This window comes from Crinia signifera, chromosome 5, assembly GCF_055691185.1.
Source record: "Crinia signifera chromosome 5, ASM5569118v1, whole genome shotgun sequence".
Taxonomy (NCBI): Eukaryota; Metazoa; Chordata; class Amphibia; order Anura; family Myobatrachidae; genus Crinia; species Crinia signifera.
In genome coordinates, this window is record NC_139221.1 from 20282573 (window position 1) to 20300112 (window position 17540).

Sequence of the window (17540 nt, forward strand, 5' to 3'; positions counted from 1 at the left end):
TGCACATGCGCATAAATGTTCAGGAACAAAAACATCGCTCCCCTGTGCAAACACGCAGGGGAGCGAACAGACCAGAATTACCTCCTGTATGTATGTATGTACATACGTATGTACGTATGTATTATGTATGTATGTATTATGTATGTACATATGTACATATGTATGTATGTATGTACATATGTATGTATGTACATATTATGTATGTATGTATGTATGTATTATGTATGTATGTATATAAGTATGTATTATGTATGTATGTAGGTATTATGTATGTACGTACATACGTACGTACGTATTATGTATGTATGTATTATGTATGTATGTATTATGTATGTATGTATGTATTACGTATGTATGTATTACGTATGTATGTATTATGTATGTATGTATGTATGTATGTATGTATGTAGGTATTATGTATGTACATACGGACATACGTACGTACGTATTATGTATGTATGCATTATGTATGTATGTATTATGTATGTATGTATTATGTATGTATGTATTATGTATGTATGCATTATATATGTATGCATTATGTATGACGTATGTATGTATTATGTATGACGTATGTATGTATTACGTATGTATGTATTACGTATGTATGTATTACGTATGTATGTATTATGTATGACGTATGTATGTATTATGTATGACGTATGTATGTATGACGTATGTATGTATTACGTATGTATGTATTACATATGTATGTATGTATTATGTATGTATGTCCAGCCTGGTTCAATAGAGAGGAAATCTCTAGAGTGGGATGGAACCCCAGGACAGGATTGTGCCCTTGATAGAGAAATTAGATTGTAAGCTTACTGGGACAGGGACATGTGAATGTGTACAGCGCTGCGGAATATGTGTGCGCTATATAAGAAACATAATAAATAATACATAATAAATGTTACGGGGCAGATGAATTCATTCCACTCATAAAAGGGCACAAAATCATTTCTCTCATCATAGTTTGGGATGGCAAACAGGCATCAGGTCAATGTGCCTTAGGTCAACACATGACAGGTCAACGTGGCAAAGGTCGACAGGTATTAGGTCAACAATGGCTAGGTCAACAGTCAAAAGGTTGACATGAGTGTTTCACCTTTTTTTGTCCCTAATTTTGACATGGTCGACATGGACACCGTCAAAGTGTGCCGCATCCCCTCGCCATGCTCGGCACTTCACGCCCTAGTGTATGGTGTAGGCACTTTGGCTCAAAAAACTGTGAAAAACTTATGTCGACCTAAGCCATGTCAACCTTCAGTGGCCAATCCAATGTATGTTGACCTTTTCTGTGTCGACCATATAATAAATATTTTCAGGACCCTCCGATGTTCTCCTGCCTCCTTATGAAAGCTATACAGTGTTACATGGGAACAGTTCCATCGGTTTCATGTAAATCCTGGAAGAGGACACAAGTACGTCGTGATGAAGACAGACCTGGCACAGGATTGTGGTACTGCTTGTGCCAGTTGCCCCCCGCTGGCATGTAACCCATACCCTGTACGACTTCCTCTGTACCACAAAGCGGATTCCCTGGGCGAGTGGATTGTTTTCCTAGATTTATAATAAGGGCACTGCTGTGTTATTGGAGGTTTCTGGTTACCCATGTTGGCAGGCTCGGAGCACGGTATGTAATGTCTCTGATGTAGAGCTTGTTTCCATCCTGAAGGAATAGACGTTCCCCCCATATACAGTAAGCTCACTGTGTAATACATTGTTTCATTCTAGGATATAGGGAGCCATTTATGAAGCAGTGATAACTCCTTTCTCTGTCTCTTTTGTATGCAAAATGTCTCTTTAACCCTTAACAACTAGAATGAAACCTCTGGCAACGAGCACGTAACCCCTGGCAATGAGCATGTAGGTAAGAAATCAGGCCCTGTTTTCACTTCCAGATTCAAAATAGATTTAATATGATGCATGTTCTCTATATATCCTGATTGTGGGGAAAGTGATAAACTATAGTATTTCCTGGTTGCCATGGGCAACTTCCCCACTGGCACATTTTCCAACTCTTTCACTGCTTCATGAATAGGGAAGATGCCACCTAGGGGCATGCTGGTAGAATCCAGGTCTCTAGCGCCATCTAGCGGATCTCTCTGTTGTGATTAATGAAGATGTTTTAGAAAAGGACCGATGGGTGTTGTATAGCTCACAAACAATGGGGGTTGTGCTGGTTGATTCGCTCGGATGCTCATGGACCCCCAATTATTGTACCATTTCCCTTGCCATGATTCAGGCCAGGTGTCACTGCTGTCTTTACCTTTCCAAATGGTGGGTCCACACATATGGTAAAGTAGGAAAAAGTAAATAAAAAGGGGAAAAAGACATGTAGACCTCATGTAGACATGTCGACATGTGTCGACCTATTGCTTGTGTCAACTTTTTGTCAATGTTGACCTTTTGATGTCGACCTATTGACTATCGAGCTAGACATGAGGGCAGTGCTGTAACTAGAGGCATATGGGTAACTGGGCCTCCATTTAGCTCTGAGGGTGCAGCTTAACATTAATTGCATATATATATTCATTACCAAGTCGTATACAAGCCATATACAGCACAATGATGCAGTGCAAATCTACGCACCCCCACCCACTTAGCCCATTTTCCTTATTATATTAATGCCCCTTACATATTATACCACACACCACATTATACCACACACCATAATTTCCATTACACATAATGCCACACTAACTGTAATGCTTATTTCACTTTATGCCACACACCGTAATGCCTATTACATATTATACCACACATCGTAATTCCTATTACATATTATACCACACAGAGTTATGCTGCCGACACATCGGTAATGGACCCATTCTGAACATCCGCAGACCCCCACCAATCGGATACGTATGTAAACCATTGGGTTTCCTACTAATGCTGTGTACACACGGGGGAGATATATTGCTCAGCCATATATTGCTGAACAATATATGGCTGAGCAATATATTGCTCAGTTTCTACTTTACATCAGCGACCAGAGATGGTCGCTGATGAAAAAGAAACTGCCAGGGGAGCCCGGCAGTGGTAATCAGCTGGTCGCAGGAGCATGTTCCTGCGACCAGCGATCACCACAGGGGCAAAAACGGGAGCGCGCACCCGGCGATATATCGCCGGTGCACACTCCCATTGCGGGCAATATGGTCGCTCAGCGACCATATTTCCCGCGATTTTGCACAAAATCGCCCCTGTGTGTACGCCCCTTAAGGCCCATGGTCCATTAATCTCAGTGAAACCAACCACTGACACAGTCCCACCAAGGTTTCCCCGCTCAGCCCCTACCCCGGCACTAAGCCGCACAGGAATGAACGTGTGGTTGTATTAGTTAAATATAATTATTTCAGATACCATTCAGGTCATTAACTTACAGCCACATATATATAACAGTAATGGCTTGGCACTTTAAGCACAGCATTGTACCAAACGTATTTATCTCCATCTCCTTTGTATAAATGATGCTGTAATACCATCCCATACTGTGAAAGTGACGATCTTGCCAAGCAGCCCACACTTCCCGAGGAATGTGTGATTCTTCTCCCCACATCCCGCGCAATTGTAGCCCAACGTTCCTGTTTTGTGTTCCCTTGTATTCTTTCATCCGAGGGAAACCTATCATTTATAGAATTTGTTTTGGATCTCCAGAATGGACATATCCCCTAATTAGCTCAACTGCATCCCTTACCTCATAATATTTCCAGCGATTTACTTTCATCTGTTTTAGGATATTAATGCAGCAAAAAACACACTCATCAGCCATAACATCGACATCACTGACAGGAGACGTGAATAACATCGATTATCTCGTTACAACAGCCCCTGACAAGGGGCAAGATATGTTAGGCAGCAAGGGAACACTCCGTTCTGATGTAGCAGGAACAATGGTCAAGCGTAGGGATCTGTCTGACAACGGCCAAATTGTTATGGCTAGACCACAGCGTCGAGCATCTCCTAGATGGCCGGTCTTGTGGGGTGTTCCTTGTATGAAGTAATTAGTACCTACAAAAGTGTGATGATGATAAGGCCATGGGTGCCTAAGACTCATTGATGCGCTGGGGCCTGTGGTCCAATCCCGGTAGAGCTACTCTCGCACAATCAGCAAAAAATCGAATGCATTGCTCATTGCTGAATGCTGCACTTTGCACCGTTGAGGAATTAAAGGGTAACGTCTTGGCGCCATGTACAATGTACGGCGTGGAGTCCATGCTTCAGTGCAGAGGCATTTTAAGCTAATTTTGAGCGATTTTGCGCTGAAAAGTGCCCAGTATGTATGGGCCTTAAAAGAAGCACATGAGGAGAGAGGGCCCTGCTCGTGAGAGCTTACATTCTAAAGGGTGTAAATGACCTAATGTTGTGATACATACTTCGTTATATCTTTATATATAAAAGGCTAACTTCTCCTCACCTCTATGAGGTGAAGTACCACCAATGACCACTAGAGACCACTTGATAGTACCACCAATGACCACTAGAGACGACTTTCATAACAGAAAGTGAAAACATTTTTTGTAGGGACACTGATCTATTGCAAACTTTATGGATATGGAGAGAGGGAGCTGTGAAGACAGAGATTGGAGGTAAGAGCAGATAGGGACTGGGGTGGGGTGGAGAGTTTGTGGGATAAAAACTGTCACAGCTCAAAGTGAAAGTAAAAACGGTCACAGCTCAAAGTGAAAGTACATTGCAGAAGCCATCATTTTGACAGGCTATTAACTAGCTGTCATTATAATCGGGGTCTATCTTTACAATTTAAACAGTCAGAAGATATCCCGTGTGATGCTCCCCTTTCCCTGTTGTTATCAAATAATCCATTGTTGTGTCATCATTCTGCCTCTCTCAGCCAGCATAGCAATGTGCAATAGCTGCAGCATGGTTACTGTGGGCAGGGTATTATTCACATACCCTCAAACATGACCCATTCCACCAGGTATAGAAAGCTCTGTTCCTGGGCTTCCTTTGCCAGCACAGTCCAAAATTCAAATAAGGGAGCCCCACCAACTGCCAGCTGGTGATGTTTGGAAGTGGCAGTTGGTGTGTCTCCTGTAGTTAAACTTTGCATGCCCAGGGAAGTCCAGGAACAGAGGAATTTGTACCTGGTGGAATGTGTCATGTTGGAGGGTATACTATTGGCATGGTCATGATGTGTGTGGCTACAATGGGCATGCTTATAATGGGTGTGGTTACTATGAGTGTGACTACCATGGGCATGTTTTTTTTGGGGGGTGTAGTTTTGGTTACTATTGGTATGGCCACTATGGTTTTGGTTCCTATGGACATAGTATTGTTTCCTTCCGGTGTTATTTATCCAGCGTCTCTCCAAGGTCATAACTAGGGGGCTAAGGGGGGAACCACTAAGGGGGCACTTGCTCCAGGCATCGTATTGGAGGGAGGGTGCAAAAAAAAAAACAGTGTAGTGATGTCAATCCATATCAGCAGCATTTGGATGGGGGCCCCAAATTACTGCCCTGGCCCCTGGGTGAAAAAATCCTAGTTTCAGTCCTGGCTTCTCAGCCCTCTTATGCCCATTACCTTTAGTAATGATTAGAGACAGGATTATATGCAACATAAAAAGCTTGAAATATGCATGAAAAATACTTAAAATATGTATGCAAAGTGTTAAAATATGCTACATTAAATAATAAAAAAATAATTTTTAATTTATTTAAAAATCAGCATGCAATTAGTTGCAAATAAACCTCAAAAATAGGCCCACAGCATCTGCAGATGTCTAGTGCTGTACACAGATTTTTTTTTTCTTCCTGGCTGCTACTGCAGCATCCAAAGCTCTTCTTGCATCAACTACACGGACCCTCATCTCCAGCACCGATGGATCCAATGTCAGCATAGCGTGTGAGGGCGGCGCAGTGGAAGGCTTCCTCCCTGCACTGCATTACTGACTGTGACACGGCATTTCCTCTGCGCCGCGTGATGTCACAACCCTTCTGCCCGCCTCCTCTGCTGCAGAAGTCTGTCTCTTGGTGTAAAGTCCCAGGCCAGGGCAGGCAAAAGTTCAGGAGCTTTGTAATGGCATCCGCCCCGACTGACTTTTATCAACATTGATTGTCAGCCTAGAGCAGTATCAGACATAGCATACATCCAAGGTTCCCCACACTGCGCACATATTGCCCCAGCCTGCACACTCTACCACTACCTGGCCAGCAGCAGCAGGGCAAAGCAGTGCTGTAACTCGCGGGTGGGAAGAGGGCAGGGCCTAAAATATGCACCATCACTAGTTTTTAGGTAAAATATGCAATAACCAGTGAGAATGGGCAAACTATGCAAATGCATATGCAAATATGCAATTGCATATAATCCTGTCTCTAGTAATGATAGATTTGTTACTGCATCATTAGATCCATCTCTGCCACAGCATGTGGACAAGCACAGCAACAGTCCAGTGGCCCCCATGCACTAGACAGTACCACCACTGGTATATTACCAGTGTCTTATATAGCGCACACATATTCCGCAGCGCTGTACAGAGAATATTTGAACATTCACATCAGTCCCTGCCCCAGTGGAGCTTACAATCTATATTCCCTACCACATGTACACGCGCGCACAGACATTCTAGTGTTAATTTTGTTGGGAGTCAATTAACCTACCAGTATATTGTTGGATTGTGGGAGGAAACTGGAGTGACCGGAGTAAACCCACTCAGGCACAGGGAGAATATACAAGCTCCGCACGGTCCCATGGAGGGAATCGAACTCATGACCTCAGCGCTGTGAGGTAATAATGGACTACAATTTACGGTTGGATACATACAAATGTAAAATAGCTCATAAACAATTCAAAGAAAATAATTTTTAGAATTCCATTAATCACATCATACAGTATTGTCTATCCAGGATATAGAGTATAGACCCACTGAGGAAATATTACACCTTAAGCATAAAGATTTCTGGAAGAAAAGCCCCAGACTTGCATCACTCACTTTTCAGGTGCTTTCCTCATGCAATAACAATATCTCCTATAGATGCGATTGTTTACTGTATGTAAGAGAAGGACAAAAGCTTGTTTGATGATTCACGGCATACCATCCTGTCTAGACACGGGTCACACTGGGGTGGCTGCACAGGGATCCTAAGCAACCAAGCTCTCGTCCGGTCTTAAAGAGAAAATAATATTTTATGTAGTGAATATTAAAAGGAGAAATATGCCCAAGTGTCCCTCTTTCAGCCAACAACTCCGATGCATCCTGTCCACCAATCCCTGAGCAATGGGTTATTCAGTTATACTTGTCTACTGTCCCAGAACGAATCGTGCATTTTTGGGTCCCCTCTCCACTTCCTATTGAAATTGGTGGGACAGGGGTGTGATCACAAGGTTGCCATTGTCCCTATGTGTGATGAATGAATTTTCAGCATTGTGTCATGGGACAGGGGGTTGGGTCATGATGCAATATGCAGACACACACAACCCCCACCCCCAATTTAGCCATTCCCCCTTCAAGAGTGCTGGAATTGTAAACTGTACATAGATTGGTGTCACGGCCAATAATACTAAACCTTAATAACATTTGTAATGGTAGATGGACTTTCCATGCTATAGGTTTTGTATGTGATGTGACTTTGTTTCAATTGTTATTATTCCGTTGTTTTAGGTGATGTCGGTGGAAAAGGTGAAACAGGTGAATTTGGAAAACCAGGAAAGGAAGGGCCACTGGGCCCTAAGGGTAAGAAAGGGAATTTACTGTTCGGTTTTACTTGGTGGTTTAGTCCTACTGTCTGTGATTGTGCCCCGGGATACGGTCACTAGATTGACACCATGAAGGTCGACATACATTACATCAACAGGGCTTAGGTCGACACATGGAATAGGTCAACATGGCTAAGGTCGACAAATTCTTTTGTATGGGTTTTTTTAAAATACTTCTGCCCGCCTTTTGCCACCCGCCTCTCGGTGCTCCTCGCTCAGCAGATAGGATGCGATAGATCATGCGTGCTAAAAAGCACCCGTGATGTGCCGCTGATGGGCTGCCCGTACGACTTCCCTCCGACTCCTGTCCGATGCCATACACATGCGATTTGAGCCGATTTTACACGAAATGGGGTAAAATCGGGCCGAATTCCAAAGGGAATGTATTGGTGAAATGCGTAGCAAGTGGAAGCAATTTGACTGCTTATTTATTAATGTATTTTTATTTTCAGGTATTAAAGGAGAATTTGGAGACTTTGGTGACCAAGGGCTTCTCGGTAAAATCGGGCCAATTGGAAGTAAGGGTAAGCCAAATTGTTTTCCTCTACAACTACGAGACTCTATTTACTAAACCTCGAGTGGAGATAAAGTAGCAACCGACCAGCTCATAACTGTCATTTTGAAATGCTGCGTGTAACCTGCCAGTTAGGAGATGATTGGCTGGTACTTTATCTCAGTTCACTTGATCTGTCCCCAAGGCTTAGTAAAAAAGACCCCTTGGTTACAAACGAAGAATTAGATTGCCACAATTAAAATATCTTAAGTCGTCTATTCACTCCCGAAGATCCTCTTTGCCTGGCAGATGTTTCACCAAAGTCCGTGGTGTTTGGCAAAGCAGGAAAGAGTTGGATGCGAAACGCGTTTTGCACCCAACTGGGACCAGCTCTTATTCCTTTGTGGTTTTTGCCTCAACTATTTTTGAGTATAAAAAAACAAGTGCAACTTCTGATTGGCTGGGGCCTGGATTGGCCTCCATGTTTATTCCCCACTATCACTAGATGTCCGCATTGGAAAAACATTTGGTTGAGCGGGTTGAGTGGATACGGACAAAGTTAGGTGGTGGCAGGTACAGTACTAGAAGTAAGTAGTATATTTTTCAAATATTTTTTTTTTAAACTTTGCATTTAAACATTGTAAAACAAATGCAGAATAATTTCCCATTAGCTTACAGATAAACAAGCATTTCCCATTGTATTACAATGTATGTAGAAGCCATGGAAAGCTTGGTATAGGTTTTAAAAAAAATAACCTATATATTTATATGGGGTTTATAAAAAATCAGAAATCCAACTGAAATTAATTAGCCGTTAAAATATAAAAAAAAAACCATACAAACACATTAGGGCTGATGCATGTATACTTGCACAGGGAAGGGGGGGGGATTATATATACCTATAGGGGTCAGGCAGGGGCATAAGGCATAATTAGATATTCATAGGACCCATAGCAAAGGTTTGTGAATTTCCCTATGTACCAGCTAATGGTTATACAGTGCATATAATTTACACAGTAAAGATGGGCCCCCTTTAACTCTAGGCCTCATAGCAGCTGCACCCCTTGCACCTATGGTAGTTACACCCTTGGGGTCAGGTCATAGTAAATAAATCCAGAAAAGCAGTCCAGTTTGTAGCAAGGTTATCAAGGTTATTTTGACTAATGTGGATCTGTTTTTGTTCCTACAGTAATTTTGACCTCAATAACATTAATTCCCATTTATCTGTCCTAATCATTTCCTTGCCACTTTGTGTGGTGTACGGAATGCTGCCAATTTTATGTTGTTTTTTTACAGTAAACGTTCTTTTTATTATTAGAACTGATGTTTCCTTTAGCATTAAGAAATATCTTGATTTCAGGTGCCCTTTCTTAAACTTTGTGTCCCCTGGACCACCTTTAGAAGATGTTAAATATTATCGGGACTGAAAGCAGCCACAGCACTAGAACTGGGTTGCTTCTCCTGCTCTTCTATCGACTGATCCATATCCAGATTTTTACAGAGGTGAAGCAGGAAGGCAATCCGACAAGATGTATTAATATGATGTCTGCCAGAGGGGTGCCGGATGATGCTGCGACGGGGGGATTCCAACAGTCAGTATCCCGAAGTCGGAATCCGAACTGCCGGTGCTCTGACAGGGGGGATAGCGACTCACAGGGGCTATTCTCCCTTGTGGGGGTCCAAAACCCCCATAGAGGGAAAATAGAACCTGTGGCGAGTGTAGCGAGCCACCGAGCCCACAGCATGGCGAGCGCAGCGATCCCACAAGAAGCTTCTTTGTGCTCACCCGCTGTCGGAGCGCCGGCAGTCGGGATTCCAACGTTGAGATACTGACCAACGCAATCCCCCGTCAGTCAGAGAGGCCGGGGGGATCTGTGAGGCCATTATGAGGTCGAGATGGTGTAGCCATACCTCCACCCTTTTGGTGGGGGGGGTCGCCGCCGCTAAGTTTCACCCAGAGTTTGTGCAGTCTGCTGGGGGCCTGCTGTACCCAGTGGACTCATGGGGTGGGGGGGATCCTGCCAGACGGCCAATGGTGATCACCGCCTCTGGGTGTCATGTTGGGGCCCGTGGCTGATGCACCTCCTGTCCCGGCTGGGAATGGGGGAATCGCCGGGTCCTCCACTGCACTCCCGTCCTTGGAGAGAGGGAGCTGGTGATCTTTCCTCCTCCGGGGTTCCCCAGGCTGATGATGCTGCTGGGGGCCGCGGCGTCCTGCGTCCTGCACCAGGGGACACTCAGCACTCGCTTCTGCAGCCTCATCTGCCTGTGTATAACGTACCCGGGGGCCTGTGTATAACGTACCCGGGAGCCTCTGTATAACATACCCGGGGGCCTGTGTATAACGTACCCAGGAGCCTGTGTATAACATACCCGGGGGCCTGTGTATAAGGTACCGGGGGGCCTGTGTATAACTTACCCGGGGGCCTGTGTATAACGTACCCGGGAGCCTGTGTATAACGTACCCGGGGGCCTGTGTATAACGTACCCGGGGGCCTGTGTATAACGTACCGGGGGACCTGTGTATAACGTACCCGGGGGCCTGTGTATAACGTACCCGGGGGCCTGTGTACAACGTACCCGGGGGCCTGTGTATAACGTACCCGGGGGCCTGTGTATAACGTACCCGGGGGGCTCTCAGCCTACGCTGACATTCCTTTTACGTTGTTCTGTCATTTCCACGGGCTGGGAACTAGTACTGAAGAATAAAGACAGGAATTTGCCAGACTTGTACAGTCATAAAAGTAAATCTGTTTCTCGACAGATATAATTTACATACAGATACAGTATACTTGCAGTCAGGCATTAACCTGTCCTATACTGCCCCCTGCTGAGCAGGAATCCTAAGTACTTTCTTTCACTGACACTGTACATGACAAATATGGGTTCTATAAATAAATGTATTGAATCTATATACTGTATATGTCTAGTGTTCATGTGTCTAGGAAATACTGCCATCTGTTGTCAAGCAGTGAAACTACAGATGGAGCCGGGCTCCCCCTTGCTGGCGGATCGCCAGACTGTCTCCGCTGGCGATCCGCCAGCAGCCCGGCGCTCCAACTGACTGAGGCGCAGTTTCCGGGCGGCGGGGCGATGGGAACCTGTCCGTCTCCGCTTCAGGGAGATGGACAGGGTTAGGGTGGATGTTCGGGAGGCGGTGGGGACCCCGGGTGACCGCCGACAAGCCGGCGGGGAAGCAGGGGAAGCACCATCGGAAGGGGACGCGCGCACACAAGATGCGCGCGCGTCCCCTTTCGCAGATATAGATGGCGGCTGGCGGGGGATGGCGGCTGGCGATTCTGCCGCCATCCCCTGCAAAGACAAGCCGGCTTCATCTGTACATCTACAACACAGACGGTAGCAGACTAGCTTTCAAAGCTTTTGCTTTGAGCGGGCTTACTTGTATATATATATATATATATATATATATATATAGATAGATAGATAGATAGATAGATAGATAGATAGATAGAGAGAGAGAGACAATGTACTGAAGTACTACGGCGGCACTTAAAGGACTTTCAACAGGTCACAAAAAACTGCAGACTACACTGGCAGTTGGTGCTGACATTTCGATAATTTAATATCGTTATCAAAGTCTTTGATAACGATATTAAATTATCGAAACGTCAGCACCAACTGCCGGTGTAGTCTGCAGTTTTTTGTGACCTGTTGAAAGTCCTTTGAGTGCCGCCGTAGTACTTCAGTACATTGTCTCTACATTGCTTTGTGGAAGGCACCGAGGCCATTGGATTACAAGGAGGAGTGCCGGACCCCCCAAAATCGTGTTATATATAATATATATATATATATATATATATATATATATATATGGATAGCAGTTGTAAGATGGTGCCCTTGTTTAGATCTTAGTGATTAGATCAATATAGCCTTGTGACAGTTTGTAAAACAACCAAAGTCCAAAATTTATAAACATTTGGCTGTTCCAGACCATTAAAAGGTTCATTGGTGAATTTCAGATATTTCAGAATAGCAAACAGATGTTCCCAACGCGTTTCGTCCCTACATGGGACTTCATCAGGGGTTCGCAGATAACACAAAAATGATTTCCAACGATTTTCGTACGCAGTGTATCTACAACAAGGGGTTTTTATTAGGTCCTTAAATGGTTCTGAGGTACACTGTCGCTTTAAGACTTCTCATTCAATAGTTGAGTCAGTGTAGGGGCCTCTTATTTCTGTTAAATGGTAACATCTTTATAGGATTTAAGAATTGTTGACAGCTCCATGCTTTTATTATACCCAATGAAAGGTTATTCTAAACTCTGAGGGTATTCCTGATTAGTAACCCTGTCAATATAGAATTAAAAATAGATTACTCAGTACAGAGTCAGGGATTGTTCGGGATGTAATTCTCGCCTTCTAGATGTGTGCACTGGTAAAATAATCATAGATTTTTTTTTTTTGGTGGGGACCAGCCCCAGGGCCAGGGCTGGTTCCCAAAATACGGGGCCAAAATGCGTAGGGGTCCCCCGTATTTTGAAAACTAGCCCCAGGCCCAACCAGCCAGCAGGGTAATGCCACAGCGGGGGGGAGACTTTTTATATAAGTCGTCGTCCCCCCCCCCCCCCCCCCGGCCAAAGCATTCACCCTACTGACCAGTCAGCCTAGGCAGGTGTCCTGGGGAGGTGGGGACCCCCCCAATAAAGGGGTAACTCCCCCCCCTCCAGAACTAACCTGCCCAGGCTGAAGCCTGGTGCTGTCCCTGGTACTCCTGGGCGGTGGGTACCAGGCTGATAAATGTGTAAAAAAAAAAAAAACTATTGTGTATTGCTGTGGCACTACAAGTCCCAGTAAGCCTTCCCCGCATGCAGGGACTTGGAGAACCACAAGTCCCTGCATGCAGGGCAATAAAGGGCCCGCTGGGAAAAGTAGTGCCCCAGCAGTACAAATAGTTAAATAAAAACACACAGCCATACTTACAGTACAAGTTTAATACATTCCAACTCACCTGTCGGTCCCCTTCTCCAATGGAATCCATAGTGAGGTACCTGTAGAAGCAAATTATACAGCAAATTATACATAAATAAATATGCATATTAACTAGAGATGGGTGCCGGGACAGAAGATTTGGATTCACCACGGGATTTGGATTTGGCTTTGTGAAAAGCTTTGGATTTTTGTCAAAAAATGCACAAATCACGTAATTGTTGCATTTGTTTTGTCCCTAGAGTAATATTAACCTCAATAACATTAATTTCCAACCATTTCCAGACAATTTTGACCACTGTGGTGTATTGGGGTGCAGTACACACAAACTATAAAGAAGAGCAAAATTATTTTTTGGTTTTATTTTTTTATGCGCAGCTTGTATAACACTGGGTCAGGGCCGGCTCTACCATTAGGCAGCTTTAGGCAGCTGCCTAGGGCGCTGGGTTCTGGGGGGGGGGGGGGGGGGGGCGCCAAAGTGCCCACCTTCCCAGGGTATAGAAGGAAGGGGGGGTACAGTAGGTTGATGTTTTGATTAGGGTGCTGAGAAGTCTTACACCGGCCTGCACTGCGTGGAGGCAGAACAAACACACATGGAACTTCTGACAGTAGTATATGGTGTATTGGGGTGCAGTGCAGCACACCATACAAACCACAATGAAAAAAAGAATAATGAACAGCTGACTGACAGCCTGCCTGTGTACTGTACCCCACTACACTGACTGACAGCCCCTGCCCTGTGCACACTAACACAGCCTGCCTAACACATGACCAGTACAATAACCCAGCACAAATAACCCAGCACAACCCCATCTGCACTTCACAACACCCCTCTGCACAGCACAAACCCCTCTGCACTTCACAACACCCCTCTGCACTTCACAACACCCCTCTGCACTTCACAACACCCCTCTGCACTTCACAACACCTCTCTGCTCTGCACAACATGCCCAGACCCCTGCACTGAAGAGCTGTGCGCAGCTTGTGGAAGTGTGTGTAAAATGGCGTCGAATTTTTGGGACTTTAAAGACTCACGTCTCGCGAGAATCCAACGTGAGATTACCACGTTCGCTCGCGCTCGGGTTTCCGAACAAAGCCGGAAACTCGCAAGTGCGGCTTTTGAACGTCGAGCCAGGCTGTGTTCGGAGCGGTTCGGATTCCTCGGAATCCAAACCGCTCATCTTTAATATTAACCCTTCGTTGCTTCATTTTTTAATTTATTTTTTCTTGCTTCTTGTGTATTGTACTGACAAGGAAAATTAATGAAAAAAATCACTGGCGAAATATAAAAGATTTATTTTGAAAAACCCTCTGTAGCAAATTTGATACAACATGTAGTGGTATATCTATATATTATATGTATATATGGGTATATGTATATGGGTATAGGTATATGGGTATGTAGCAAATTTGCAACAGTATGCAATGAAGGGTTAATAGTAAGTATAACTACAATTGCGGTTAATAATGGCATGGAGAGTATACTAGGGTAGCATGCAGGACTTGGATTACTGCACTTTTATTAATTGACCACTAGATGGCAAAGTCAGTAAGGAGATGTGGGGTGAAATGTAATAGGATGAGAGATCCAGAAAGTGAGAGATTTGGTAAGAAATCTCTTAAGTTTTTTAAAGCGGCAATCATTTACACTGCAAAATCAGTTTGATTTTGCAGTGTAAATGATTGTTGCTTTAAAAAACCTGGAGACTTCTTACCAAATCTCTCACTTTCTGAATCTCTCATCCTATTAAATCTCACCCGTGATTTCTTCTTATCCATAACTGCTTAGCTTCAAAGACTGACGACCACAGAGAGCTCTCAGCCAATCAGCAGCCGCCCTATTCAAATGAATTGGAGTTTTGAAATCTCCTGCCCACCTCCGGCCTCTCTATCTGTCTGCCAGCGGCGGGGGTGCGATGGTGGGGTGGTGAGGGAGCGCCACCAACACCCTTGATCATGGCCACACAGAACGATTGATGAACCCTCCGATCGTTCACTCTGTCTTTCTGTTTGTGTTCTGGATTTCAAGGGAAATTGGATAGATCTCGGATTGGATCCGATTTCTGTCTGTGTGTGGGCACCTTAACTGATCCGGTTGCCGGAAATAAATTTTTTAAATATAATAAAGTATTGGTAATAATTATATTTGCAAAGCATACAGTAAGTGCAAGTGTCTTGGTCGTGTGTTTCAGGTGACAAAGGATATAAAGGCTTGGTCGGAGTTCAAGGAGGAAAGGGAAAAGCAGGTACAGTACGGCAATTATCTATCACGTGTTGTACTTTATCTGTCATTGTACAACTCACTAATACAGTTACAGAAGCCAGATAGTGGGATGGTCTGTAAAACATTTCCCTGTTCTATTTGATGCTTATTTATTTACAGTTTCTTTTATAGCGCATCATATTCCGTTGCGCCCTTTCATATATTCATAACAGTGTAAATGTGTTTATGTACAGTAGGTAATGTCTCAGCATCTGTAGGGTTTCGAAGAGTTCTCAGGAATTGCGGTAATCATCTGAAGCCAGATAAAGAGGCTGGTGCAGAATACGGCCCAGGAGACAGAGCTTGCCCCGGGCATAGGTCATTTAAGCCAATGCTTAGGGTCCCATTATTCCAGACTTACCATCTTTTAAATTTGCCTCTCTGGGACAGGAGACCTAATGCTGCACATCAAGGCTGATGTCAGAAAGCCCCGCCCTTTCTGACATATATACACATACATACATACATACATACATACATACATACATACATACATACATACCACATGGAAATCCTGTGTTTGTCCATCTGCACCTTACTCTGTAGGACTGTAGCAGACCTCACAGTCCCAATGCTGCCTCTGATTAAAAACCCTCCCATGACTATGCTGCTGCTGTTGTCCTCCATGGGCCTGAGAAGCCTGTAATGAACTCCACCAATCAGAGCTCAGCACAAACCTCTCAGCCTCTGCCCTCTTGTGCAAAGTGTCATGGGACTTAGTCAACTCCCAGTAATGTACTGCACACTTGTGCAGTCAGTGTTGCCTTGGCTCCCGATGCTCAGCACCATTAATCATTGTCACATTGGCAGATAGGTGAAGCTGCAGCACTATCCTTCTCCCATGCACAAAGCCTTCAGCTAAAAAAAAAAAATGTTTTTAAAATACATGCCAACCACAGGGGGCCCCTAGTTACAGCGGGGGCCCAGGGGTACTGACCCCTTTTGTCCCTGCTTTAATCCGGCCCTGACCATGGCCAAGCTGGGAGTCCCCATATAAACCTTTGGGAGTATCTGCTATCCTATAATGAGCTGACAGAAGGGGGTTCATTTACTTAAGCTTCTAAAAATTAAAAGAGATGATGTAGCCCAAAGCAACCAATCAGATTTGGCCTTTCATTTTCTGAAATGCAATAAAGAAATGATAGACTGTCTCTGGTTGCTATGGGCAACAACCCCTCATTTTTAGAAGCTTTAGTAATTTCCCCCAATGTCAGGTTGAAGGAGCTGTCACTAGAGCTGTGGGGTCTGGCAGAGGCAGCTGCAGGTTCCTGACAGTAATTCTCACTTTGTACATTTTTTTGTGGAGATGGATCCTTGGGATCCCTCTCCAGTAACCGACTCTTGGCCTGATGGCTGCAAGCTGGGCCTGATCCTGGAAGTAAAGGGAAAATGTTGGCTTTCAGTTTATTTTTTTCAAATTGATGCCTGAATGGGCTTCTGTTAGACCCCGTGCTCCGATGTGAGCCTCTGCATGCATACCAATAATATGGGGTAATAAGCAGCAGCGGATCTTGATTGTATGAGGGGGGCTGTCACACAAATCCCCAACCCTCCATTCACCCAGCCCCTGCTGCCACCTCGGCACATGTACATTGCAGATGACATGCACAGGCAGGGCCGCCGAGAGGCAGGGGGGGCGGGTACATTTTACCTGGGCCCGGGCCTGTCAGGGGGGCCCGGGCCAGGGGACAGTCACACTTACATTTTTTTTTTAATGGCAGCGGTGTAGCAGAAGCGTAAGCAGGAAGAGGGGTTGTGGCGGCTGGCGGGTGAGAGCGGGTCAGCAGCGGCAGACTGTGTCACTTTCACTCACTGTGTGTGGAGTGTGCTGCAGTCTGCAGACAGTGACAGAGGCCCCATCCACTGCTGCGGAGCGTCTGCAGAGAAACTCTGTGTCTGCAGACTGCAGCTGCTTTCACAACACTTGATGTGAGAGCGAGGGGAAGGTCGGAAGGTCATGTGCACGAAGCGCGGCATGTGACAGGGGAGGCTGGAGCCGGAGGAGCTCCTGAATCTACTGTCTGACTCGAGTCCTGCCCTGTAAGTGCAATTTTTTCTGCCCTGCCTGTCTTAATACTAAATTGTTCTCCATATATATGTATATATGTGCCTTCATCAT

General features: G+C 44.8%; 1 protein-coding gene across 2 annotated transcripts in view; it reads left to right on the plus strand.

The window, feature by feature from the left end:
* Positions 1-17540, plus strand: part of COLEC10 (collectin subfamily member 10) — a 31075-nt gene that overhangs the window by 656 nt on the left and 12879 nt on the right. For both annotated transcript variants that reach the window (XR_014474783.1, XM_083186729.1), the window contains exons 2-4: positions 7622-7693; positions 8169-8240; positions 15351-15404. Coding sequence is in view for 1 of the 2 variants with exons in the window: in XM_083186729.1 (XP_083042855.1) it covers positions 7622-7693; positions 8169-8240; positions 15351-15404 (198 nt within the window). In the remaining variant the exon portion in view is untranslated. The remainder of the gene's footprint in view (positions 1-7621; positions 7694-8168; positions 8241-15350; positions 15405-17540) is intronic.